This window comes from Podarcis pityusensis, assembly GCF_964106645.2.
Source record: "Podarcis pityusensis genome assembly, chromosome: 8".
NCBI lineage: Eukaryota > Metazoa > Chordata > Lepidosauria > Squamata > Lacertidae > Podarcis > Podarcis pityusensis.
This window is the reverse complement of record NC_138033.1, coordinates 84,047,411-84,064,823: the sequence shown is the minus strand read 5'-3', so window position 1 is coordinate 84,064,823 and position 17,413 is coordinate 84,047,411. Positions and strand designations below refer to the sequence as shown.

The 17,413-nt window shown below is 47.1% G+C and overlaps 1 protein-coding gene across 1 annotated transcript in view; it reads right to left on the bottom strand.

Annotated features, from left to right (window-relative positions):
• XPO7 (exportin 7) overlaps positions 1-17,413 on the bottom strand; it is a 50,993-nt gene that overhangs the window by 1,671 nt on the left and 31,909 nt on the right. The window contains exons 17-27 of the mRNA XM_081017320.1: positions 16,356-16,419; positions 14,021-14,129; positions 12,091-12,197; positions 7,366-7,454; positions 6,429-6,536; positions 5,213-5,295; positions 4,340-4,554; positions 3,306-3,444; positions 2,655-2,815; positions 1,342-1,440; positions 1,084-1,211 (exon numbers count right to left, since the gene is read on the bottom strand). Coding sequence (XP_080873446.1) covers positions 1,084-1,211; positions 1,342-1,440; positions 2,655-2,815; positions 3,306-3,444; positions 4,340-4,554; positions 5,213-5,295; positions 6,429-6,536; positions 7,366-7,454; positions 12,091-12,197; positions 14,021-14,129; positions 16,356-16,419 — 1,302 coding nt within the window. The remainder of the gene's footprint in view (positions 1-1,083; positions 1,212-1,341; positions 1,441-2,654; positions 2,816-3,305; positions 3,445-4,339; positions 4,555-5,212; positions 5,296-6,428; positions 6,537-7,365; positions 7,455-12,090; positions 12,198-14,020; positions 14,130-16,355; positions 16,420-17,413) is intronic.

Sequence of the window (17,413 nt, the reverse complement as noted above, 5' to 3'; positions counted from 1 at the left end):
CACCATCTCTACTGACAACTGAACTCTCAGAATCACTTGGAAGGCTGCTCAGTGAAGTATAAGGATAGTTCTCAATTTTGCTGCAGGGATGGGAATTGGTAACTTCATTTAAGGCACTTTAAGAAAAGCAAATTAAAATAAAGTGTATAGCCCTTTCTTGAGGCATGGCAAGTCGGCGTTTGGTAAAGGCTTGCAGGGGTCATCATTTGTGTCCTGGTTTCTTGCGAGGTTCTTTAGACCCTGACTCTCTTCCCATTAAGTTCTACCCCTCTCTGATCTTTCCCTTAAATTTGCTTTAACATCCCCATTCTCTGAAAATCTCTGTTTTGAACAATAATTCTGTAATAATCAGCTGGAAAGTTAGGCTGATAGCAGCTGTGTGCGCACATTCCCTGAAGCTGGGCTAATTGGTACCCACAAAATATTCTTGGAATGGGTTTCCACAGCCACCCTAGGCAGCCTGTCCTATCCCTGAACTGCTCTTCAAGTTGGGAAGACATTCCTAATGGTTGGGGTGGAATGGCCGAAGCCAAGTCCGCTCCCTTACTTTTGGTCAAGAACCGTTCCCCCACCTTTCTGACATCCGAAAGCTGTTGACATTTCCTACTTTCCACTCCCACCTCCCTAAAATAATCTATTTAGGACAGTTAAGCACCCTCACTTTCAGCCTGCAGAACACGCTTTGCAAAGTATTATGTTCTTCTGCTCAGGGCCTTGCTAATTAGGGAATGCCAGCACTTAACGAGAAGGGCATGTGGGGCAGAGGGGAATACTGCTTTAAATACTGCTTTAATACTGCAAGTACAGGGTACTCGCTTCTGCCCTCAAGTAAGAGTTACTGTGAACATTCCCTATTCCTAATATCCGCCCCGTGTCTGAGCCACTAGTGTTGCCCAGAAAATTCCAAGCAGCTCTTAAGGAGCTCATGACCTCATATGTTTTCCAGTGGAGCAACGTTACAGAGAGAAGCTCCGGAGGCAAAGAGTCTCCCCTGATGCCTGCGATGGCTCCTGGAGGGCCTTGGAGATTTCCATCCCCAGCTGTTATGCAGTCTGCTCTCTGCAGCAGAGGAGAGATACTGACCTATCACGATTCTTGGTGAGCAAATTACGCTCTATGCCTTCCATGAGATTTTCAAAGCAGAGGTGCATAGCTTGCTGCTTCTCTGGAGGCTGGCTGTTCACTATACTGTTCCGTAGGTCTGAGAAATACTGGAAGGGGGAGAAAAGAGGGGATGCTGGTTAAGTTATCCAAGGGGCTGTGCTGACAGGAGTCAGCATCTCCTGAGCACTCCTTTTAAGGAGTCCCAGCCGTTGAACAACTCTTTAAGAAGTGCCTTACCTTTTCATTGAGCAGTATCAAACCAAGAAGAGGCCGAGACATGGACCACTGATTCCTGCAGTCCTCAAAGATGATGATATTCAACACTGTTGATAGCATCTAGAAGGAATGAGCAAAATCAGGCAAGCTGTTACACTCTTCAGAGATCGCAGGGACTTTTTTGAAATAGACGTATGACTGAATGGAACCATTTAAAGGGTGCATTTCTGCTTGTAGGCAGTCAGTCAAGGAAACTTAACTCTGGGTGATGGTAATGTGCATCCCTAAGCACACCAGAAGACTCATCCAGTCTGTTCAGTGTGACCTGGATGAGGATGACAGGTAATGATGGGCATCAGCTAAGTCACTACCCTTGCTGGGCTGGGGCGCAGGCTCTCTCTTGCCCTGTCCAGTAGCCTTAACTGAGCCTTGGCAGGTGCACACAAGAATAGCCACACAATAATTCTCAAGCTTGCACTGAAAGGAAGGAGTAGGGAGGCCGCAAATTAGCATCTTGTTGCAGGTGCTTCCCGACTGGCCTCTCGCTCAGGAGAGCTGAGACGCATCATCAGCTCTGATGTGACAGGCTGGCAGCTCCATCAGGTCTCCTCTCCTGTCAACTGCTGGGACAGCCATTCTCCATCAGATGGCCTCAGTGGGAGACACAGGAAACCAGGCTTGTTCCATCTGCTTTGCTAGATGCCCAGCTCCACCAGGCACCTCCTGCTCCTGAACTTTTTTTAAAATAAGATTGTAAATCTGTAGGTAGGGACTGTCTTGTTTGGATTGTATGCAAGCCCCTCGGGGAGTCATTTTGCCTAAAGAATGGGATTTGTTGTTGTTGTTTAGTCGTGTCCGACTCTTCGTGACCCCATGGGCCAGAGCACGCCAGGCACTCCTGACTTCCACTGCCTCCCGCAGTTTGGTCAAACTCATGCTGGTAGCTTCGAGAACACTATCCTACCATCTCGTCCTCTGTCATCCCCTTCTCCTTGTGCCCTCCATCTTTCCCAACATCTTTCTCCCTTTTCCAGGGAGTCTTCTCTTCTCATGAGGTGGCCAAAGTTTTGGAGCCTCAGCTTCAGGATCTGTCCTTCCAGTGAGCACTCAAGGCTGATTTCCTTCAGAATGGATAGGTTTGATCTTCTTGCAGCAGTCCATGGGACTCTCAAGAGTCTCCTCCAGCACCAGAATTCAAAAGCATCCATTCTTCGGCGAAAGAATGGAAATGCACTAAATAAATCAATGTTGGGCCTCAGCGATTCAGCTCCATGAGTGTCACAGGATTAGCCAAGGAGGCCACTGGCTGCCACCACTACCTGCACCCCCCTTACCTGCTGGATCATTTCTGGGTGCTGCTGCATGATGTGCAGGAACCGGTCGCTCTCCTGCGTCAGGGGGGCAGCCCTCTTCTTGGTGCTGCGGGAGAGCTGCTTGAAGAGATAGGTGACAATGTGGTCCAGGCAGGAGCAGCAGCCAGTGCAAACCATGGTGTCTACAAAGACAGGAAAGAAGGGGCAGAATGGGGTGACTCCCAATACCTCAAGGACCACCTCTCCCCATATGAAACGACCCTGACTGTGATCGTCACCTGAGGCCCTTCTTCGTGTGCCTCCTCCACAGGAAGTCCAAAGGGTGGCAACACGAGAACGGGTCTTTTCAACAGTGGCTCCCCGTTACTGGAACACTCTCTTCAAGGAGGCTCGCCTGGCGCCACCATTCTGTACCTTTAATTATCTGTCTAGGTGCCGATGGCTGCAGGCTTGTGATGCGTCTCAACTGCCCAGTCTCCTCCTCCTGACCCCTGTTTCACCACCACCGGCAGCTGCCTCACAGGGAGGCACCCCACCCCACCCCACAGGTCACTGGCCCCTTGGATCTTCCTGCCCACCTGCTTCCTCTGCCCAAACATCCCCCGACTCCTCAGGCTCCTGCCCATCCCTGACACATCCAAGGAGACACACAGAGAACATGGATACACTCACCTAGTGCTGTGAGACCTTCCGAAATGGAAGAAAGAATATACATGATTACGTGCGGCTCCAGGCTAGCTATAAAATTCATGTGGTCCTGGGTGAGTACTTCCAGTAATGAATAATAGGACTGGCTGAGTTTAGGGTAGTCCTGCAAACAAAGGAAGGAAGGGAGAATGTGGGTATGAGAGATGTGAAGAGTCATATCCTGGCGCGTCCCAAAACTGATACAGGGAGCAACAGCCCAGTGCTTATACAACCCCACTGCAACCCTGCTGTCAGAAGCAGTGTGTTTCAAAGCATCTCTCCCATAACAGGGGAAATACAGCTTCTTGATTGTTGAGCTTGTGCAAGGCACTAGCCCATGTGCTGTGAACCCTCAACACCAGAATTTCAAGGTGTTTGCAAAGAGAGGTGGTAAGTAAGAGGAGGAATTTGTGGTTTTATTCTCCACAGAACACTTTCTCGTTCTTCAGCATCTACTGACCAACTTCCCATTTGGATCCCATGACGCCATGTTAACCCCATGGTTTTGTCTAGCAAGGGGCATTAGCCTTCCTGCCCAAATCACCTGTTAGTAGCAACATGCAGGATTCAGTGCAGACCTTGTAGCACAGGTTGTCAAAAACGACATGGGGGAGAAATACATAAAGGCATGAAAAAGGTGGAATCTTAACTTAAGCTCCGAGAAGGAAAACATTGATAGCGGGTTGCCCATCTGTGGCGCAGAGTAACTGCAAACCAACTGTGACATTTGTGTACAGGCAGCGCAGTAAAACAAGGGGCTGTATGCGAAGCAGCGCTGAGCCAGGATCCCATCAGTGCAAGGATTATCACTAGTGTGACAGAACCTCTTCCCCTGTATGCCTGCAAATCTGTTCCAGGGGCTCCTCCAACTCTCAAGTGGGTTTGAGGATTGTGCGGGGAGAAGTATTGCTGTGCTGGTGATAATCCTTGCGCTTATGGGATGAGTTCGTGGGACGCTGCCCAAGGTGCCCCGAAGTGGGGAAAGGTTTGAGGGCCTCATGCAAGGCGGACAAGCTCACCAGAAGGTCGCTGTGGGGGATGGAGAGCAGGAGTTTGATGAAGGTTTGCAAGGCGTTATCAAGTGCGTCGTCCCCATACAGACGGAAGACACCGAAATTGACGTAGCTGCCGCTCAGGGCAGCTTTTAACATGGAGAAGCAGATGGAAATCCCTTTGAGCTTCAACGAATACACTTGATCCTTCGGAACCTCCCCCAAGGTTAGGATGCGATTTCCTGCAAAAGCATTTTATAAAAGGCTAGTTATCTCAACTCTGCTCAGTACATTTCCCCTTTAACCTCAGCCCAAAGTATATTATTCTCAGGAGGTCAACAGAGAAGTGGAAGTTGAAAAGCCACACTGAATGTGCAGGAGACTATTACTTCACTCTCAACATGTCGCCTTCACAAGGGGGTGAGGCCAATACCAATCTTTATATTGATACAGAAAGGTGTTTTTTTAATGTACTCCTGTTTTTAAACGTTATTTTATAACACAGAATAGTTTGCCCTCTGTTGCTGCTCGCTATGACCTTCGGTTCTACTCTAAAATAATCCAAAAATTCATGTGAATAACCTAGCACAGAATGTAATTAGAGAAGAAAAGGTGAGACTGTCAACCGCGACCTGGGAAAAGTGCCAGAGGGCAAGGAAGTTCTGGGGGGAAAGCCATGGCCTGGTTGTTTGTCTTTTGGCAGGGTCTATTCTCCCTCCTGCTCCAGGACTTCAGACAGAAGATCTGCTCCTTTAGAGGAGGTCTGTGACTGGAGATGTTGCAGGCTGCCACTTCCCCCCACCCGTTTAAGGCCAGTCACAGAGTGGGGCATCCCTTGGCCATCCACTGCAACCTAGTGCAGCCCATCAAGTGACGCCCGTTCCCTCGAAAGAGACCCACCATAGGTAGTTATCATTTTACTCGTCTCCCGGAAGAGCAGGATGCCATTGGGTGAGGAGACATCAAACTGCAGCCTCTGGGATCTGGAAGGAAGCAACAAAGTTGTGAGTTGGCTGAAGTATGGGGAGAAAAAGCACTGGAGCTCATATAACGGCCAATGATAGGCCCATCCTCCATGACTTTAGCTATCGTTTTAAAAAGCCACCGAAAATAAAAAGCTGTTACGGTCTCTTGTGGAATTCCACAGACAAGTATGCGCTGCTCAAAGGACTACTTCTGATTTGTCCAGATCTTTAGAGGCCCCTGCTAACAGAGGCAACCAGAGGGCAGGGGGTCTCCTATGCTGTTTCCAGGGAGAACTGACCTGGTTCCCGTGGTTACACTTAAGCTTCTGGTGAGTTTTATGTTGTGAACTGCCCTGTGATCTTTGGGTGAAGGGTGGTATCCGAATAAATAAATAAAATAAACAAATGTTTAAATGTTCTCCTGTGACTGTTTCTTGCACTGCTCTTTGTTACTGTCAAGTCTGCTTATTCAGATTTATTTCATAAAATTTATACACGGTTTGTGTAAAAAAAAAAGCAAGCAGTTTACATAAAAGGTAAAACAATATTATTATTATTATTAGTAGTAGTAGTAGTAAGAAGAAATGACAACAGTAATTTAATATTTTCAAAAAGTTCAAACAACAATAAACCAAAAACAGATTACAACTCACACCAGCTTTCTAAACATTTGTGAAGACTTGTCTATACAAAAATGTTTTTTTTTTAAAGCCAGCACCAAAAAAGAGTATAATGAAGGCGTCTGCCTGGTGTCAAAAGGCAGGGGTTTCCAAAGTGTAGGTGCCAACACACTAAAATATTGAGTCCTTACAAATGCGGAATAGGTATCACATGGCGCCTGAAGTGGTGCCAGTTCCACCGATTGAAGCAGCCCAGTGGGCGTATATGGAGCAAGGTGATCTCGTAGATAAGTTGATGGTGGTACCCTGGAAATTATTAACTGAAGGGCAGTGTTTATTACTTGTTTAACAGCACTTTGACACAAAAATAACAACCCGTTTAACTCTCTTGCCAATATTAGATTGTTAAAACCACTCCCCGACCCCTCTCTTCCCCTTATCCCAGCAAGGCCCCTGCAGATATAAGAATGGCCCCCTGGCATTCCTAGGCAAGTCAGCCCTGGCAGTTCCAACCCTCTTCCCCTCACCTACCTGTTGTGCACCAGCTCGGCCATCAACTTGAGCACAGGTGTGGTGCAGGCTGGGTCGTGGTACCAGAGCTCAACTGCCCGTTGCAGGATTGGCATGTAGGATGGGTAGCTGCGAGGCAGAAGTTAAGGAGGCAAGACTGCTTCCAGGATGACTTTAAATATTCAGGTTCTTAAAACTCAGAGTGTTATTTAGCTAAAGGTAGGAGGGCATGGGCACTCACAAAAGACATCTGATGTTGCCAGATTAGGGTGCACATAATAAGCCTGAAAAGTGGATGAGTACTTTACGGGAGGGTGGCGGGTGGCGCTGTGGGTTAAACCACAGAGCCTAGGGCTTGTCGATCAGAAGGTCGGCAGTTTGAATCCCCGCAATGGGGTGAGCTCCTGTTGCTCAGTCCCTGCTCCTGCCAACCTAGCAGTTCGAAAGCACGCAGTGCAAGTAGATAAATAGGTACCACTCTGGCAGGAAGGTAAATGGCATTTTCCGTGCGCTGCTCTGGTTCGCCAGAAGCAGCTTAGTCATGCTGGCCACATGACCTGGAAGCTGTATACTGGCTCCCTCGGCCAGTAAAGCGAGATGAGCGCCGCAACCCCAGAGTCGGCCACGACTGGACCTAATGGTCAGGGGTCCCTTTACCTTTATCTTACTGGATCCCTTTGGCTGAGATCCTGGTGGGATCCCACTGCCACCACTATGTCTGCACCTTATTTGTGGGTTCTCTTCCCTGGCCACAGTCATGCAGCCTCTCCAGATGTCAAGACAAGAGGAATTCTACAGGTGGCATTCTGTGGCCCGCAAGCCCTGCTTCTTGATCAGGGAAACAGCTGAGAGCCTATCACCTGAGCTGCAGTGTCATCAGAAGGGTTGAAGGCAACACAAGGCAGTTTTCAACAGTGGCACGAAGAAGTAAAGGGACATACATAAAGATTAAGGATACATCCACTCGAAGAGCATCATAAAGCTGGTCTTGGCGTTGAAGGCAAAGGCAATCCCCCTTAAATCTCTCACCAGGCCAACCAACGTCCTCTGTGTGAAGGGAGAGGTGGGGGTTAAGAGGTGGGGGAGGAAGCAAGAATCCACCCAAAAGCAACTGTAGAAATGGATACAGTATGATCACACCTTGTGCGGGGATTACGCTCTGAGGATGGTTTGTACATGCAAAACCATGTGCACTAAACCCACTCCTTGGAACCACCCCTGCACAAGGATCATTGCCACACAGCCAGTGTGGTGTAGTGGTTAAGAGCGGTGGACTCATAATCAGGGGAATCGGGTTCGCGTCTCCGCTCCTCCACATGCAGCTGCTGGGTGACCTTGGGCCTGTCACACTTCTTTGAAGTCTCTCAGCCCCACTCACCTCACAGAGTGTTTGTTGTGGGGGAGGAAGGGAAAGGAGAATGTTAGCTGCTTTGAGACTCCTTAAAGGGAGTGAAAGGCGGGATATCAAATCCAAACTCCTCCTCCTCCTCTTCTTCTTCTTCTTCTTCTTCTTCTTCTTCTTCTTCTTCTTCTTCTTCTTCTTCCTTCCAGACCAAGGCCAAACAGGCCTTGCTCTCAAAGGAAGGTAGAAAGCTTTTAAACATCCACCTTGCTTACCAGGCAAGGGCTCTGGGATGCTCTTGCAGGTCATCCGAGTTCCCCTGAGAGCATCCCAGAGCCCACGCGCTGAGCAGGACTTGCCCATTAAGCAAGTTCCTTCCGTGGCAGGAAAACTCACTGCAAAAAGAGCTTTTAAACTCTCTGTCTTGTGTGCATTTAAACTGTGCAATTTAAACCAGCCCATTTTCAACCACGCAAGGTTGAAACTGTGAGTCAATTGCACGTAAGATGAGATCGTGCTATAATCCCTGATCAACAGCATCGGAACACAGTTCAGCTCAGTGCTCATCTACCCCCCCTTAGTGGGAAGACACGGAGCACATTGCGTGCATCTCACTGGTGGTAAGTTCCCTTGAGAGTCGCCAGACACCAACATCTACAGGCCCATTGTCTCATTTGATACCACTCAAAGAAGAACAGTGGGACGTACCGTATTTTTCGCTCTACAGGAGGCACTTTTTCACCTCCAAAAATTAAGGGGAAATGTGTGTGCATCCTATGGAGCGAATGCGGGCTCCTTGGCTTCAGCGATAGCAACGCGAAGCCTCCGAAGCGCAGAGGGAGCGCTCCCTCCACGCTCCTTGGCTTCGCGTTGCTTTCGCTGAAGCCTGGAGAGCGAGAGGGGTCGGTGCGCACTGAAGCCTTCGGAGTGCAGCGTGAGTTCCTGCTGCGCTCCGCAGGCTTCAGGTTTCTTTCGCTCAAGAGCTGCGCAGCGCCCCTTCAGCCAAGCGGGAGGAGAAATGGAAGGGGCTCCGTTTCTCCTGCCGCTTCACTGAAGGGGCGCTGAGCAAAGAGGGGGAGAATTTTTTTTTTCTTGTTCTCCCCCTCTAAAACAAGGTGCGTCCTATAGAGCGAAAAATACGGTACTATGAATGTTCCTTGTGGTGGACAGAGGGTATCCAGAGGGAATTATTCCTGCCCTCTCACTCACTCTCAAGGCAGGGCTTGTGCCCAAAAGGCAAGCAAACTAAAGCATCCATCAGGAGGAGGCTTGGCACAACGCCACTGAGACCAACCAAAAAGTCTGAATAATTGGCATTAAACTAAACCCCTCAAGATTAGGGAAGGAAGGAGAGAGATGCAACAGCCTCTAAGAAGAACGGGTCAGGGATACAATAGCAGAGATTATCCAAATTACAGAAGCCCTAAGAGCCACAACTGGCTTATGCCAGGGGCAGTAAGACAGCCAGGAACTAATATAGCCCCAACTCTCCTGGAGCGAAGAGTACAGGCCGCTGTGGAGTAGGGCTAGGCAGCCAGCTCATCTCCTCCACGATGCAACCTCTTCCTTCTTACCAAGACTTCCCAAGGTCTCTGGTGAGGAGACGGGAAAGATGAGGCACCTATTTCTTTGACACGCTTTGTTGGGAACCTCAAATGAACGGTGTACTTTGCCATTCACCAGGCGACTTTGGCAATGCCAAAATGCTTCTGAATCACTTTGCACACAGAAGGATTCAGACTCTGGTGTCCAAGTCTTGGTGACTTAGCCAGGCAGCTGTGATGATGTTGTATCACAGCAAGTGAACCCTGGTCTCTGTGTTCGTCCCAGGAGAAGGATAAGCTTTGTGAAGACAATACAGGCAACAGTCTGAAAGTGGGCTCAGAGCTGGCGATATAGATTCCCAAGAAGTCTAGAGTGCCTCCGATGCATTGGAACATGCAGGTATGCTTTACTATCAGAGAGGGAAAAATACCGGGCGTATACATCAAGAGGTGAACAAGACACATATCTCAGTTAGTTACTCTATTTGTTTTTAGTATTTAAAATGCCATTTGTTTTGTTATTTGTTTTCCATTACTGAACCGGAGCAAGTGCATTTGACTTTGTTAATCTCACATTTTTGTTTCCGTTTCTTTTGGTAGCAGACCTAGCTAGTCTTTTGCTGTCTAATTGCAGGGCTTTCTATCCAAATGACATAAAACTGAGAAGCGTCCTACAACTCTTTAATGGTATCAGACTTGCCAAATTTCAAATGGAGAGGACAAACGGCCCGTTTTATAGGCAACTTTAAAAGGTGCAGACAGTGTCTGACTGCTCTCTTTTCCAGCTCCCTGCAACCGGTACAAGCTGTTCCAGACAGTTTCCATTTTTTATCCCCAAAGAAACAAATGGCTTTTTCCCCATTTAAAACTCATTCTTTTGAATTACCATTTGTTTTTATACTTAAAGCAAATGAGGTTCGTTCACTTTGGTTTTTTTTAAATTCATTTTAAAAAGCAAACATACACCCCTTACTGTACACCCCAAACATTTCTGAGAATCTGGAATTGTTTTGTACTGTGGATATCAAGCAGATATTGCATTGCCAGGGAGGCTGGGGTGTATTTTTCTGAAGACCCGGACACTGGTGACATTAACTGGTGCCTTTCTTTTGCTGGAGTCAATGTACGGCCAAAACTGTTGCTAGGATGACACCCTTCTCCCGTGTTTCCTCTTCTCGCAGGAGGGAAGGTGTGAATTGTCAAGGGCACAGTTGGCTGGGGTTGCGACTCTGGTTTGTTCTAGGAGCGATGGTGTCATCTGACATCAACGCTGTGCCCCGATTCTGCAATCCTCTAGCCCCCAGATGGGTGGGGTACAAATAAAATAAGAGTAAGAATAATGTCTCAATTAGCATGTCATTGAGGGCTTCTTCCCCGAATAGTTTGAGACTCTGATCAGGAACCACAGAAAGGTTTGTTTTAGAGGTTGTTTCCATGATTCAGTGTTTAGGCCATAACTTCATTCTAAGCACACCACCATCTTGTCGCAGGATGAGAAGAAAAGAAAAAAAAAGATGCATACAGGCTAGCATCTGCTGCCTGTGACAGTTTTAAGAGTCCTGTGAAATGATCAGGGGCCAGATAAGAGAAAAAGCCCCCCTCTGTTGCCAACTGGGGTATAAATGGGTGGGAAATAAATAAATAAATATCCATAATGAGAGTCCGTTTGCTGAGTGGTTGTCTGCCCACTTCCCGCTGGATGAAATTAAGGACTGGTCATTGATCTTTCCAGGCCAGGATTGCACGAGGAGCCTGATGGCTTTACAGTCCAGGTGGAAGGTAGCATCCTGAAAGCCCAATGAGGTCTGCATGCAGCGAGAAAAAAATCAAGTGGCCAAACAGGGGCAGCCACCTAACTAAGCACTGCAGAAGGAGGAAGGGGAGGAAAAGAAATTACTGGTAGCCAAAAGAGAACGAGTAAGTTCAGAGAGGCAGAAGGGCTCTGACAAATGCCTAGCCCAGGAGTAGGCAACCTAAGGCCCAGGGGCCAGATCCGGCCCAATTGCATTCTCAATCCGGCCTGCGGACGGTCCAGGGATCAAAGTGTTTTTACATGAGTAGAATGTGTCCTTTTATTTAAAATGCATCTTATTTGTGGGGTATAGGAATTCGTTCATTCCCCACCCCCCCAATATAGTCCAGCCCCACACATGGTCTAAGGCAGTGTTCCCCAACCTTGGGCCTCCAGCTGTTTTTGGACTACAATTCCCATCATCCTTGACCACTGGTCTTGCTAGCGAGGGATGATGGGAGTTGTAGTCCAAAAACAGCTGGAGGCCCAAGGTTGGGGAACGCTGGTCTAAGGGACAGTGGACCGGCCCACGGCTGAAAAAGGTGACTGACCTCTGGTCTAGCCTCAACAGCAGGCAGGAGCAGGAATTTGAGGTGTGTGTGTGTTGAGGGAGACCCTCCTCCTAATGGCCTGATGCACTATGCGTGATTTGTAAAAGACCTGCCTTGAGCCCAAGTCAAAGGATACCGTCCTCCATTGACAGGTAATCCCTGCTTCAGATTCTGAAGGAGGCTAGCCATCACTAGAGACTGTATGTGGAAGAGCCCTCTTGGTTGCACGCACAAGTTGAGAGAGAGCCTCCAAGCCAGGTTTTGCCAACCAGGCGCCCACTACAAGTTTTGGACTACAGTTTGCATCAGTCCCAGTGAGCAGGGCCATTGGCTGATAGGTTAAGCTGAAGTCCAGAATGTTTTGCCAAGCAGGCGACAGAAGCTCTCCGTGGCTTGAAGGCTTGTGCGAGGAGGTGGCTGAAGATTGGGGGAGCGAGAGCTGGACCTTCCTTACCTTTGCCTCCTGCTCATTGAAGGTGTTGGTGCTGAACATCTGCGCCACCGTCTCGAAGGCAGCTGTGAGGGGCAGCATAAACTGCTCATACTGATCCTCGTCCTCCCCTGGAAGAGAGGCATGAAGGACTGTTATCTTCTACAGCCCTGTGCACTGCAACACACGCCACAAATCTGGGGTCACCGTCAGCAGAACTAATTCTCCTCAATTGGCCCATCTAGTGAACTTTGGGGTGCTAACGTGTACAAGATAAAGATCTAGATTTGTCTGGCAGGGCAAGAAGCCCAGAATAAAATTTAAGATATTAACTGATGCAAAGGAAAGAGGTGGATTTGCCCTGCCAGACTTTAAACTTTATTATGAATCAGCAGCTTTTTGCTGGTTGAAAGAATGGCTACTTCTTGAAAATACAGACATTTTGGATTTAGAAGGTTTTAACAACGTATTTGGATGGCATGCATATTTATGGTATGATAAGGTCAAAGCACATAAAGCATTTAAAAATCATATTGTCAGGAAAGCACTGTTTAATGTTTGGATAAGGTACAAGGATTTATTGGAAAATAAAACCCCAAGGTGGTTGTCACCGATGGAAGCGAAAGCTCTGAAAAGGCTCAATATGGAGGCCAAATGGCCGAAATACTGGGAAATTTTGGAACAAGAAGGAGACAAATTGAAATTGCAGAGTTTTGAGAAACTAAAAAACAAAGTGAGAGATTGGCTTCATTATTATCAGATAATGGAGGCATATAATTTGGATAAGAAAATTGGCTTCCAGGTGGAAAAATCAAAACTAGAAACAGAACTGTTAGAACCCAAAACTAAGAATTTGTCAAGAATGTATAACTTGCTGTTGAAATGGAATACTCAGGATGAAACGGGGAAATCTGCTATGATTAAATGGGCACAAGATGTTGGACATAATATTATGTTTGCTGACTGGGAACAGTTATGGACCACAGGTATGAAGTTTACGGCATGTAATGCCCTAAGAGAGAATATTATGAAAATGATATACAGGTGGTACATGACCCCAGTCAAGCTTGCAAAAATCTATCATTTGCCCGACATTAAATGCTGGAAATGTAAAGAAACTGAAGGTACATTCTTTCACCTTTGGTGGACGTGCCCAAGGATTAAGGCTTTCTGGGAAATGATATATAATGAACTGAAAAAGGTATTTAAATATACCTTCTTGAAGAAACCAGAGGCCTTTCTTCTGGGCATTGTCGGCCAATTGGTGCCAAAGAAGGACAGAACTTTTTTTATGTATGCTACAACAGCAGCAAGAATACTCATTGCAAAGTATTGGAAGACACAAGATCTACCCACTTTGGAAGAATGGCAGATGAAGGTGATGGACTATATGGAATTGGCAGAAATGACTGGCAGAATCCGAGACCAGGGAGAAGAGTCGGTGGAAGAAGATTGGAAGAAATTTAAAGACTATTTACAGAAATATTGTAAAATTAATGAATGATAGAATGATGTTGGATAGTAACTAAGCGGATAGTAACTAAGCGGTTCTAAGAGAATATGAAAAAAAGGTTATAAATGGGTTAAAATCTAATGGTAAGGATTTGCTGAACCAATAAATTGAAGTGGAATACAAAAAAGGGAGGTACGAGGAGGTCCGGGAAACAAGCTAAAGGAAAATAAGTAATAGAAAATATGTGTGTTTTTAACTGTTTTTATTTTGTATTTTTCTTTTTTCTTTTTCATTTTCACTGTAATATTTCAAAAAACCTTAATAAATATCTTATAAAAAAAAAAAAAGACCAACATTCAGATTCCTCCCCAACCCTGCCTAGCAGATTTGTTTGCTTTACAGTAAGTTAGCTTATTAACTGCCCCCACCAATAATTAAATTAGTTAAGACTAGAAGAGTCCAGCGGCCTGTTTCTGGGCCCGTAAGAACAGAGTGCAATACCTAGGTCCACCATGAGGAGGCGCCCAAGTGCAGTGTAGAAAGTTGTCCGACATCTCATATCGCTCAGGTTGGACTGATTGTTAATACCCAAGAACGAAAAGTGCTCACTCTGTTGAAGAACAAAAATTAGGTTATTGAGGAGCAGCTGGTCAGGGGGTGAAGGGGCAGGTTTTGTGCCTGGCTTGTGCCCACACTGGCCAGTCAAGAGCACACTGTCTTCCTTGTCCTGCTTTCGGCAGTTGGGGCAGCTTGACTAGAATTTGGTCATCAATCCCAGCTGTCAAGTGTGTGTAACTCCACTAGATTACTTACAATGCACAGGATTTTTCACTTACTCAAGTGTCATGATTTAGGCGTGGTTTTGAAATTCAATTTGAATTGTCAACGGAAGTGCGAATAACAGGAAATTATAGCAAAACATCCTCTTTTTAGTATTTACTTGCGCAATTTGTAGCACTTAACCTAGCATTTGAAATGCTATCACCAATACTAGCCAGCCATAGAAAGGCCTGGACCTGTGCATACAAGCCAGAGCTGCCATGAGCTTGTGGGGCACAGCGGTCAAATGTGGATGACTCACGTCAAATGCCCAAGCATTGTAAAGGTAACAGGCGAAGCAACTTTGAACTGGTCTGTATCCTGAAAATTAACAACCGCAAAAAGCTATGCAAACCCTTACCAAAAGGACTAGAACAGCCTAGAAAACAGACCTTTAGCACCTTCCAGAGGTCATTAGCCATACACTCTAATGGGAAAGGAAAAGGCAAGGATCCTGACACGCTTCTCTTCACAAGGGCTGGGGGCATGTGTTTATTTAAAGTGTTTTAATCCCAGGCTCAAAGCAACTCTCATACACTCCAGAAAAAAAACATTTTGCATACTTTCTACACCAAGAGTAGGGAACCTAAGGACCGTGGGATGAATGCGGCCCAATCGCCTGCTCAATCCGGCTCACAGACGGCCTGGGAATCAGCGTGTTTTTACTTGAGTAGAATGTGTGCTTTTATTAAAAATGCATCTCTGGGTTATTTGTGGGGCATAGGAATTTGTTCATTGCCCCCCCCAAATATTCTGTCCCCCCACATGGTCTGAGGGACGGTGGACCGGCCCACGGCTGAAAAAGGTTGCTGGTGCCTGCTCTACACAGCAAGAGGAACTGGTCTCTCTCTTGCTTCTGCTTGCATTTCGGATGCTTTGATATCTCAGATCCAGGGTTGTGGAGGTGTGTGCAAAGGAGATGACAGACAGACTAGAAACTCATGCAGTGGGGGCTAAGGGGCCTGTCTAGCTACCTGGGGATGCAATAGTCATTTCCAGGCAAGCAGAAAGACAAAGCTTTTATAAACTGAAAGGGTTCTCTCTCTTTTTCAGGTTATCATTATCTTACAAGGGACTAACAGAAGGGCAGGTCTGCAGGCCGGATTTGAGGGTCCATAACAGTCACAGAAGACATCCCAGAGCTCCGTTGCCATGCGGATTTGGGGACAAATCTTTGTAGGAAGGACAATGGGTTCTGCCCAAGAACAAAACAGCAGGCTTCTGGCAATCTTGAAAGGCAGCCGTGTTTCAAACACGTAGCCCAGCCTCTAGATCTGTGGTTCCCAAGGTGGGTGGTACGGCTCCTTCCGGAGTGTGTGTGTGGGGGGTGACCTGGGGGGTGCTAAGAGGCAGAAGGGCAGCAGAGGGGCACCGGAGGTGTAAATGAGTGATAGGCTTTGGAAACCTGGCATCATTGGATCGAGTTCACCAATTTTGTTTAATTAATTGAACTAATTGTCTTTTGGATAAATGTACAATTAATGGTTACTGTTTTGAATTTTACTGTGCTATTATCTGCCTTACTGGGCTGTGCAAACCACTATTCTGTATGTTATTTATAGGGTGGGGGCACTGCAGGGGCTGGGACCTAAAAAATGTTTGGGAACCACTGATCTAGAATAACTCATTTGTGGCATATCTACAAAGACTAGTGAGGAACTGAGCCGAGAATGCTGGGGATGTTGCATGGGAATTGGAAAGGGCTGCACAGATTCTCCATCTCTGCCTGTCTCTCACATTGTCAGCACAGAGGCCTCCCATGATGATTCAGGCATGGATGTAGGAGAATTTTGCCATCTAGAAGCACGGCATGAAAAGCCACCACAGGGGGCAGCGCAGCACAAGCAACAACCCTTGAGAGGAGACATGAGAGGAGCTGCCATGTATTCAGCAGAGACCTTGGGAACAGAAGCTACCTGGGCCAGGAAGACTTCATCCTAAGGAACAAACAGGGACACCTTTCACCGTGCAAATTCACTCAACCTCAGTGAAGCACCAGAGATGGCTGAAAGCTTACCGTGTGATTGTTCAGCATGAACTGCACAGCGCTGAGTTTCACCAGTTTCCTAACGCTGCTGTAGGTAGAAGCCATGTTAAGGAAACAGCACCAGTCAAAAACTGGTTAGAAAGCCCTGGGAGGATGAAGGGACGATTCCTGGGACTGCCAACAAGGTAGCCTCATGGAAACCCGGGAAGATGGGTTCCTCAACCTGGTACTCTCCAGATTGTTCTGACTACAACTTCCATCTGCCCCAGCCAGCGTGACTGATTGAGTTAGGCCCTTAATGTCAAAGTTGCCTATTGCAATATCTGCGGTTGCATTCACACACTCCTTCCCTGACCCATAGGTCAGGCTGGCTAGTGACCTTAAGAACTTGAGAAATGCCTGCTGGATCAGGCAAATGGTCCATCCAGTCCAGCATCCTGCTCTCACAGCGGCCAACCAGATGCCTGTGGGACACTGGCAAGTGCGATCTGAGCACAAGAGCCTCTCCCCTCCTGTGGTTTCTAGTGATGGATTTTCAGAAACACTGCTGCCTCCAACTGTGGGAGCAGAACATAGCCACAAAGGGATTTTCACCTTCCTTCTGCTGTGTGCAAGTTACCTGCTCTGCAAGTACATTAATGTGGTAGATCTCCCGGACTGCAGAGATTAATCTGCATTGGGCTGGGAGTTGAAAAGGCAACGTCTGGGTCCTCTTCCAGCCCATAATTATTGATTAATAGTTTGCTTTTTAAAATCCTAGTTGCACCTACCCAACTAGACTAAGCTTCTTCCCCAATTTATCTGCACTTTATAAATACAAAGCGAGTTAAGAAAATGAAGTTAACCTGTTCTAGTGCAAAAGAAGAGTTTGGATTTGATATCCCGCTTTATCACTACCCGAAGGAGTCTCAAAGCGGCTAACAATCTCCTTTTCCCTTCCTCCCCCACAACAAACACTCTGTGAGGTGAGTGAGGCTGAGAGACTTCAGAGAAGTGTGACTAGCCCAAGGTCACCCAGCAGCTGCATGTGGAGGAGTGGAGACCTGAACCCGGTTCACCAGATTATGAGTCTATCGCTCTTAACCACT